Source organism: Vicia villosa, unplaced genomic scaffold, assembly GCF_029867415.1.
Source record: "Vicia villosa cultivar HV-30 ecotype Madison, WI unplaced genomic scaffold, Vvil1.0 ctg.002729F_1_1, whole genome shotgun sequence".
In the NCBI taxonomy this organism is placed as follows: domain Eukaryota; kingdom Viridiplantae; phylum Streptophyta; class Magnoliopsida; order Fabales; family Fabaceae; genus Vicia; species Vicia villosa.
In genome coordinates this window covers 241,597-252,067 of record NW_026706014.1, presented here as the reverse complement: position 1 = coordinate 252,067, position 10,471 = coordinate 241,597, and the positions used below count along the sequence as shown (strand labels likewise).

Genomic DNA, 10,471 nt, shown 5'->3' with positions numbered 1-10,471 from the left:
AAAGACATGATCACCGTAGCAATGGTGATGACCATAAGAAAACACGTTTCCCACCGCTTCGCCATTTTGTCGGGAAAGAAGAAAGGATGGATTATGAAGTAGAAATTTGACAGATGAATTAGAATTTGATGTGAGATTTTTATGAAAAAATGAGAGGTATTTATAGAGTGGAAAGAAGGATAGAGACGTTGGGGAATGATGTGATTCCGTACAAAAGGAAATTTTGAGTGGAAGTAAGATTTGAAAGAAAGTGGAGATAGTGTTGGGAAAAAGAGAGATTTGATTTTTGAAAAAGAGATTTGAAAAGATTTTTGAAAATAATGGAATATAGTACAAAAATTAGTGGGAAACAAAAGATAATAATAATCTACTTGTTACCAGTACAGTCTGAGTTTCCTGATTCTGCGCCTGCAAAAAGATTTAACTCTGTACCAATTGTGTCAGTACTATTTATCTGTAAATAAATAAATAGCATGTGTGAAGTAATAAACAGCATTTGGCGTTTGCGTAAGAATAAATTCAACTGCAAGCCAAATTACTGTATAAGAAAAATTCTAAAAACTAAGTATTTCATATATCAGGATCTTTGTTGAAATAAAAATCCATGATTATATGAGACTTTTAATTTTCAGATTGGAGTTTTCTTGAAAAATGATGCGGGCAAATTTTGGGGTATAACATATGGTAAAATGTTTATGCAAAAATTTAAACTATTTATGCATATATTAAAATTTGTGTTTCTAGTATAATTCACATATCTTTGCACACAACCACGAGGAGTTGAGGACTAATCCCTCGAGTCAAGGGCGACAAAACTGTCATCTCAATCTGTCTTACTTTTACAACTAGATAATGATATAGCAAAACTGTCTTCTCAACGTGTCTTACTTTCACAACTAGATAATGATATAGCATCGATCTTGATTAGCCAAATAGTTGCATTCATTAAAACGAAGTAGTTTGATTATTACAATGATTGAAGAAAAGCTCCCACCAATCTTAAACACCACATATCAATCTTGATTACAAGCTTTTGAATCAAAGCTTTCCACAACCAAATCATACAACACAACAAATAACATAATTTAAAAAGAAAGCTCTCACCAATTTTAGACACTACATATTTAAGTCACTCGATGAACTAAATCCATATTTTCCTTGACAGTTGCAGGATGAGAAGGAAATATTTTTTTTTAGTTTAAGCACCACAGATGGAATGCTGAACAAAGTACGCCATCTTTGAGCTTTATCATGGAGAATCCGAATTTCTGTTCACATTGGCATAGGAAACAATCGGGTTAGGTACCTCAAAGAGTTGCCAAATTAATTAAACAAATTCAGTGAAGCATCACTGTAAAATTGAATGCTAGTGAGAATGCTTTTGAATGGCATCAAATGAAAAAATTCAAAATTATAATCAACTGAATTTTTGAAAAATTTTCATGTGTTAATTGTAAAAAGTGTGTAAAAAAATGTATACGAGAAATAATAGCGAAGAGGTCAGGAATTGTAAATATAAATAACAGAAGCATTATTTATATGATCAGAGGAAAGATACCTTCTTCTCAGGCCTCCTTGGAAGACGAGTTTATAGTGTGAATCTCATAATCATAGTATTTTGGGCCAAACCATTGACGAATGAATACAAGAGGAACATGACTGATAATCCAGTGGTCGTGTCCTTCGTCTGGATCAATGCTCTTAACAAATTCATTTGGCATATCAACTAAGTCAATGACTTTGAGTTTATCCAAGAGTATGATACCCGATGGTACCTCCTTCAATTGGGGGATCTTTTCCATTTTAAGATGTTCAAGAGAGAGCAAAGCTCCTTTCTCTATAAGTATAGAATTTACTCTATTCAAGTGACTTAGAATCAGTTCTCTCAATTTTTGAAATCCTCCAGATGAAAAATGCAAAATTTCACCATCATAGGCATTCTCCCACAAAGAGAGCTTCAGCAGATTTGGCAAGTTCTTCAGTGACTGCATTGGATCATCTTTCAAATTGGATAAACCAAGCCTTATCTTAACAAGACACTCAAGTTTCGGAATCCAATCAGGCAACTTCTCCAGTCTAGCTTTCAAATGAAGCCGCCGAAGTTTGGGAGGGGATGACACAAAGTTCAAGTCAATAATTTCATCCTCTGCTATTGCTGTGATATTAAGTGATTCAAGGCGTTGCATCTCTACTACGGCAGCACTTAAGGCATTCCCATGTTCTCTTTTTACACGCCTTAAACCCAACTTTCTTAACTGTCTTAACATTTTCATCTCTTCAATGAGATCTACTCCCCCTTGATCTACCTCCACATAACAAATATTTTGTAGGGAAGTCAAGTTCTTAATACCTTTTTTCATCAGCACGCCAGTTGTAAAGCCCAAAACAGAATATTTCTTTTCATAGTTACGATGAAAAACAAGAAGATGCCGTAACTTTTTCAGCTTGTTTATTTCACTTGGCAATTCGCGCACAAGTGTTTCTCTTAAATCCAATGTCTCCAAGTTCTGTAGCTCACCAACAGATTTAGGGAGAACCTGTACTTTTGTATTCTTTAGGTTTATGTATTTCAAGTGAAAAATATTCCCCAAATTTTTAGGAATATGATTCAATGATGTACCTTGCATGTCAAGTACCTTCAAAATCCTAGACCTTGAACACAATTTACCCATGAAAGGCTCCCACACTCCATCTTTTTCGAAAACATGTATAGTGTTAAAATTAATGTGTTGTAACCACCACTATGAGTAAGCATTATGAAAGAAGTGCAAAAGAGTTGTAACCATCATAATATAATTACTGTCTTTATTTAGAGTTATGTTAGAATTGTATCATTAAGATTGAGAGAACCAAAGAGTCCTCATCTTAATTATCATCTTATTATCTTCTAAAGTCAGTTTTGATTCAAGCCTATATAAAGGCTTTGTAATGTTAAGAAATATACATCAGTTGGTGGTGAATTCAGTAAAATAGCATATTTAAAGCATATCTTCCACCAGTGGAAGTATAGTGCAAAAAGTGTCAAAAACCAGTTTTCCTCTGCAGAATTCTGTAACACTATAATTTATAACATACCACCTCTAGAATACCACCAACAGAGTGGTATCAGAGCTGCAGATCCTTGCAGCCCCAACAAAAACAACAAAAGTTATGGCTTTTACAAACAACCCTTCCGCAACTTACAGCAATGTCAAAGTTCCTCTATTTGAAGGAGAGAACTATGATTTTTGGGCTGTTAAAATGGAGACTCTATTCACATCTTTGGATATTCTAGAGTATGTCAAAAACGGATATGAAGAACCGGCACCAACGGAGGCTGAAAAATCAAAAGAAAAAGCTGAAGAATCAAGCCAACGGCTTGAAGAGTTGAAGAAGAAGAAGATCACAGATGCTGGAGTTCTCGGAATGATTCAAAGAGGAGTCTCTCTATCCATTTTCCCAAGGATTATGAGAGCTAACACATCGAAAGAAGCCTGGAGTATCCTACAACAAGAGTTCGAAGGAGACTCAAAGGTGCGAACGGTGAAGCTTCAATCTCTTAAGAGAGATTACGAAAATGAAAGGATGAAGGAGAACGAGAGCCTGAATGAGTACTTCAACAGACTCTCCGAGTTGGTGAATCAGATGAAGTCGCATGGTGATACGATAGAAGATCGGAGAATTGTTGACAAAATTCTGATTAGTTTGACAGCAAGATTTGACCCAATGGTGGGTGTGATAGAAGAAACCAAGGATCTATCAACCTTAACTGTTCAAGGGTTGATGGGGTCTTTGAGATCCTACGAGCAAAGGATGTTACGACATTCTGAAAAATCAATTGAGAGTGCCTTTCAATCTAAACTCAACATTCAGTCCAACAATGGTGAAAATAAGCCCCAAATACAAACTAGAGGTGAGTCTTCTAGAGGTGGCAGATTTGGAAGAGGCAGAGGCAGAGGTCGAAACCAACGTGGCAGATCTGGAAGAGGCGCAAATGGCGGAAGATGGAATGAAGCATCAAACAAATGGTGCAGAATTTGTAACAACGACACTCATAACGAGAAGGACTGTTGGAACAAAGGCAAACCGCAATGTCACAATTGCAAGAGATTCGGGCACCTTCAAAAGGATTGTCGTCTTACAAATCAGCAACATGCTTCGTACGCAGAAGGAGAATCTGATGAAGGAAATTTGTTTTTTGCGTGTCAAAAAGCATTGCATGAAGAAGGTAAAAATGTTTGGTATTTGGACAGCGGCTGTAGCAACCATATGACCGGACAGAAGGAAGCATTTATAAACATTGATTCTTCATTTGCCTCAAAAGTTAAATTGGGCAATGGAGAACATGTCGAAGTGAAAGGGAAAGGAAGCATTGGAGTCACCACAAAGCAAGGAAGCAAAGTCATGCATGACACGCTTTATGTGCCAGAATTAGACGAAAATTTGCTTAGCATTGGACAACTTTTGGAGCACGGCTATTCTCTAAACTTTGAGAATAGAGAGTGCAGAATTTTTGACTCAGAAAGAAGAAGTGTTGCCGTTGTGAAGATGACTAGCAACAGGAGCTTTCCACTATCTTTCAACTATGAGAAAAATGTAAGCTTGATGGCCAGAGAAGAGAATGACTCGTGTTTATGGCACAGGAGACTTGGGCATTTAAATTACGAAAGTCTCAAGTTACTCTATCAAAAGAAGATGGTGTATGGGCTACCAAGAATCGAAGAAAAATCTGGTGTGTGTGAAGGATGTGTCCTAGGCAAACACCACCGGCAACCATTCCCAAAAGAAAGTGCATGGAGAGCCAAACAAGTGTTGGAACTTGTACACACAGATGTGTGTGGTCCTATGAATACTTTGTCTCATGGCAAAAACAGGTACTTTATCTTGTTTATTGACGACTTTACCCGCATGACTTGGGTATATTTCATGAGACAAAAATCTGAAGCGTTTGTAATCTTTAAGAAGTTTAAAGCATTAGTTGAAAAACAAAGTGGCCGATTTATAAAAATGCTGAGAAGTGATCGAGGGAAGGAGTACACCTCAAATGAATTTCACAAATTTTGTGAAGATGAAGGTGTTGAAAGACAGCTCACTGTTGGCTATACACCTCAGCAAAATGGTGTATCTGAAAGAAAGAACCAAACTGTGATGGAGATGGCGAAATCTATGCTACTTGAGAAAGGTTTACCTAAAACCTTTTGGCCCGAGGCCGTTAACACTGCTGTGTATTTGATGAACAGGTGTCCAACAAAGGCAGTGTGGAAAAAGACTCCATTTGAAGCTTGGAGTGGAAGAACACCGTCGGTGAACCATCTTAAAATTTTTGGATGTGTTTGTTATGCTCAAATTCCAAAACAAAAGAGGACAAAGCTGGAAGAAACAAGTGAAAGATGTGTTTTTATTGGCTATAGTTCCATGTCAAAGGGCTATAGACTTTACAACTTGAAGACAAACAAGGTGATCATTAGCCGGGATGTTGTATTTGATGAGAATGCTTCTTGGAATTGGGAAGAAGACAGAATGAAGGAGAAAACAGTCCCTGCAATCATATTACAACAACAAAATTCAGCAGCTGAGAATGAGCAACCGGCTCCATGTACACCAAGTTCCTCATCCTCTCCAAGTTCACCAAGTTCAAGTTCATCATCTCCCAGCTCAACTCCAATAAAATTGAAGGATTTGAGTGATATTTATGCAAGATGTAACTATTGTGTTGTGGAACCAGACAATTTTGATGAAGCAATCAAAGAAGATGTTTGGAGGAATGCGATGCAAGAAGAGATAAATGCCATTGAGAAAAACAAAACATGGCAGCTAGTTGAGAAGCCAAATGACAAAGAAGCTATTGGAGTAAAGTGGGTGTACAAATTAAAGCATAATCCAGATGGGTCAATTCAAAGAGCCAAGGCTAGATTGGTAGTAAAAGGCTATGCACAACAGCCTGGAATTGACTATAGTGAAACTTTTGCCCCAGTTGCAAGATTGGATACTGTACGAACAGTTATTGCATTAGCAGCTCAAAAAGGGTGGAACTTGTACCAACTTGATGTGAAGTCAGCTTTCCTGAATGGAGAATTAAAAGAAGAGGTATATGTGCAGCAACCTCAAGGCTTTGTGACTAAAGGCCAAGAAGAAAAAGTTTACAAGTTGAAGAAAGCTCTCTATGGGTTGAAACAAGCCCCTAGAGCATGGTATAGTGAAATTGACAGCTACTTCATTCAACAAGGATTTCAAAGAAGTCCAAGTGAGCATACCTTGTATGTGAAACATCAAGGTAAAGATGATATCCTTCTTGTTGCCCTTTATGTTGATGATTTGGTGTATACGGGTAACAACAAGGAAATGGTTGAAAATTTTAAAATAGAAATGATGAAAAAATATGAGATGAGTGATCTTGGCTTGCTGCATCATTTTCTTGGTATTGAGGTTTACCAAGATGAATATGGAGTTTTTATTTGTCAAAGGAGATATGCTGAAAATATTTTGAAAAAGTTTGGCATGAAAGACTGCAAACCTGTTGACATTCCTTTAGTGGTGAATGAAAAATTAAAGAAGGAAGATGGTGGAAGATTAGTAGATGCAAGCATGTATAGAAGTTTGGTTGGAAGTTTGTTTTATCTAACAGCTACACGACCTGATTTAATGTTTGCTGCTAGTTTACTCTCAAGGTTCATGAGTAAACCAAGTCATTTACATCTTGGAGCAGCAAAACGAGTTCTAAGGTATGTCATGGGAACCATGGAGCATGGAATCAGGTTTGAAAAGAGTTTTAAACTCAAAATTAAAGGCTATTGTGACAGTGATTGGGCTGGAAGTGTTGATGACATGAAAAGCACTTCTGGTTATGTGTTCATCCTGGGTTCAGGAGTAATTTCTTGGTGTTCGAAGAAACAAGACACTGTAGCGCAATCTTCAGCTGAAGCAGAATATATGGCAGCTGGTTTGGCTACACAACAATCATTGTGGTTGAGAAGAATTCTTGAAGATATCGGAGAAAAGCAAGAAGAAAGTCTGCTGCTCCACTGTGACAATAAATCAGCAATAGCCATGGCGAAGAATCCTGTTTTCCACAGTCGAACAAGACATATTAATATAAAGCACCACTTCATTCGAAGTGTGATCGAAGATGGTGATGTGCAGTTAGTGTTCTGCAATTCAGAAGAGCAGCTTGCAGACATTTTTACTAAAGCACTACCAAGAGGGAGATTTCAGCAACTTAGAGAAGCAATGGGAGTTAAAGAGCAACACATTAAGGGGGAGTGTTAAAATTAATGTGTTGTAACCACCACTATGAGTAAGCATTATGAAAGAAGTGCAAAAGAGTTGTAACCATCATAATATAATTACTGTCTTTATTTAGAGTTATGTTAGAATTGTATCATTAAGATTGAGAGAACCAAAGAGTCCTCATCTTAATTATCATCTTATTATCTTCTAAAGTCAGTTTTGATTCAAGCCTATATAAAGGCTTTGTAATGTTAAGAAATATACATCAGTTGGTGGTGAATTCAGTAAAATAGCATATTTAAAGCATATCTTCCACCAGTGGAAGTATAGTGCAAAAAGTGTCAAAAACCAGTTTTCCTCTGCAGAATTCTGTAACACTATAATTTATAACATACCACCTCTAGAATACCACCAACATATAGCACGAAAATGTGAATTGCGAGTTCTCTTCAACACATGGTTAGAACCAGTGGTTATAGATAGGCGTCTAGTTTTTCCAACCGCAATTGACTCACTGTCTTCGTGCACACAATGACAGAAACTTAAATCCTTCATTTTTCTAATGATCACTTCCCGCAGTAAATCATGGACACGGCATGTTTTGACTTTTCCTTCAAAGCCAACATTTGAGACCTGAACCAGACTTCTGTGAATCAATTCAGACAAGTACTCCTCTGCAACTAGCTCTGGAGTCCTTCTCTCTTCCGATTTAACAAACCCTTCAGCTATCCATTGTCGAGTTAATCTCGTATGATAAATAGCACAGTCCTCCGGATATAAACCAAAATACAAAATGCATGGTTTCAAGTAGTATGGCAGACCATCATAACTCAGCGACAAAATCTTTGTTAGACTTGTTAAATGGGCATTACGTCCCAATTCAAGGCTCAGATTTTGACTGAACTTTTGCCATTCAATCGTTGTTTTAGATTTTGTTGACAGTAGGCCCCCAATGGCTACAATTGCCAGAGGTAGCTGCTTGCATTTTTGAACAATTTCGTTTGACAAAGCCTCAAGCTCTGATGGACAGTGCCCACGAAGTTCAAATCTAAATACTTTCTTGCAGAAGAGTTCCCATGCTTTATTTGGAGGCAAAAGTTGCAAGTTGTGAACATAGACTATAAAGGATTTCTTAAAAAAATCTGCAACTTGCATCATTCTAGTGGTGATTATGACCCTACTACTTTTGTTGTTGTTCGGCATGGCAAGTTCAACCTGGTCGGAAAAATTTTCTTGCCAAACATCATCAAAGAATATCAAATACCTCTTATGTTGCAGGTATTGTCTGATTTCTGTTATCAGTGACTTGTCATCCATTTTGTGTAACATCTGTGGAAGAGGGTCTTCTGTTCCCTTACAAAATTGCTCCATCATGTTTATCAACAAACCTCTCACAGTGTATGATTGAGAAACTGTGACGCAAGCACGACAATCAAAGTGTGCCGTTACCTTTTGGCTGTCAAAAACTAGTTTGGCAAGAGTGGTTTTTCCTAGACCTCCCATTCCTACCACTGAAATCACTGTGCGGTCAGCTGCACCATCCAATAACCAGCCAGACAATTCTTCTTTTGGGCCTTCAGTTCCTACAATTTCTGTTTCTTCAATGAAAAGGGAAGACAGTCGAGGATCACGACCTCTTCCATTGTCCGTCCCTCTAGTGCTGTTGCTGCTGCTTGATGGTCCTGGTTCATGTGAAATTTGAAAGTTATACCTCTCACTTCTTTCCTTGATCCCACGAATTGACATCATAATTTCCTGTATCTCGGACGCTACCTGATGTCGGGGAATCAAAGTTTTTATTAAGCCTGTAGTCTTGTAGACTAAAGCTCCACATCGAGGAGGGTTGACTTCACGCATTAGCCAAAGGTATTCATCAACGACATCTTCAATGCGAAATGATGCTTCTCTCAGCTGCTTCACCCATGTTCTGATTGCTTCGTTGTTGTCTGCTTCATCCGCAGCTCTTCTATCTGCATCTTTGAGGAAGACTTGAATGCTTTCTAGTTCATCTTTGATGTCAGAGAAGTTTTTGTGCAAACCTCTCTGAAGATTTGTTTCTTCCTTAAGAAGTTGGAACACCTGCTCCAACGCAAATGATACTGCAGTTTCTGCCATTTCACTTGCATTTGCTGCTAGCCGCTACCTTGCAATTATGCTGTTGGGATCATTTGTAAATATCATCCTATAGCTAGTAAGATGTTTTTCTCTTAACTGAGAATGGTGTCATGGAAAATCAATCTCCAAAAGTCAAAGGATTGAAACATCATTATAATTTGTTCACACCTTGAATGATGTAATGAAACTTGATTATTTTATCAAGTTGATGATGCAGGCAGACCATGATTTTCATTAGAAAATATTTACTATTCCCTAATTCCAAAGCTAGTCAACTTGTTCGGTGTTCCTTTTTTTTTATCTTTTATTTTTGTTTATAAATGATGCACGACTCAATAGCAAAAACCTAATATTAGACTCTGATATCAAGTTAGAGTTTTTTTTTTCTAATTCAACCCTACGAAATCGGTTTATACGATGAAGATTGCTCCCACTTATAAGGAAATGTTGACGCTTTATATTTACTCCATTATGTTTAATCCATAAAGAATAAATAATTCCTCAATTTAGCTCTTGAAATATTGCCCTCTCTATTCAAATAAGTACTCTCTAAAATATATAAAATCTGTCACTTAGTTTGAAAATTGAGGATTTCTTCATTGATAGAAAATATGGGTTTGACGATCAGAGAATGTGTCCTAAAATTACTTGTTTTTTTGTGTCCAACTTGCATGTAAGTTGTCATCTATAGTGTGTGTCCTATAATTACTTGTTTTTTTCTTGTCTAAATTGCATTAAAGTTGTCATCTATAGTGAAATTAATTAATGTAAAAAAAGAAGTAGAATCCCATTAATTAGAATCTTCACTTCTATAATATGATGTCTTTCTATAATTATCAACTCAAATGTCTTACTAGGATGTTGTTATAATTTGTGTTACTAATTAAATTTAATGATATGTGGATATTTTAATTATTACATAATTTAATTAAATTTTATTTTGCCATTAAGATATTGCTGACAAAAATAAAATGTATGTTCATCATGAATCTTAGTCAAAACAGTCAAAACACCATTTTGTTCTTAATTTATATTACTAATTTTAATATATAAACTAGTCAGAGACCCGTGCTTCCGCACGGGTGATTTTTTTTTCTGGTGTAATATTTTTGTAATGATATGAATAATATAAATAAAATGAATTATAAGC

The 10,471-nt window shown here is 36.6% G+C and overlaps 1 protein-coding gene across 1 annotated transcript; it reads right to left on the bottom strand.

Moving 5' to 3' along the window:
• Window positions 1-946: 946 nt before the first annotated feature.
• LOC131639667 (disease resistance protein RPM1-like) lies at window positions 947-9,381 on the bottom strand. Its single transcript, XM_058910146.1, has 3 exons — window positions 7,629-9,381; window positions 1,559-2,713; window positions 947-1,268 (listed from the first exon to the last, which is right to left on the bottom strand). The coding sequence occupies exons 1-2, from the start codon at window positions 9,319-9,321 to the stop codon at window positions 1,566-1,568; spliced, it is 2,841 nt and encodes a 946-aa protein (XP_058766129.1). The 5' UTR covers window positions 9,322-9,381; the 3' UTR covers window positions 947-1,268; window positions 1,559-1,565.
• Window positions 9,382-10,471: the final 1,090 nt, after the last annotated feature.

Bases quoted from the DNA above. Each gene is read 5' to 3' on its own strand.
- LOC131639667 (XM_058910146.1), bottom strand. From the start codon at position 9,321: ATGGCAGAAACTGCAGTATCATTTGCGTTGGAGCAGGTGTTCCAACTT. The intron at 2,714-7,628 runs CTATATGTTGGT...TTAATTTTAACA, and splicing joins TCGCAATTCACATTTTCGTG to CTATACATGTTTTCGAAAAA.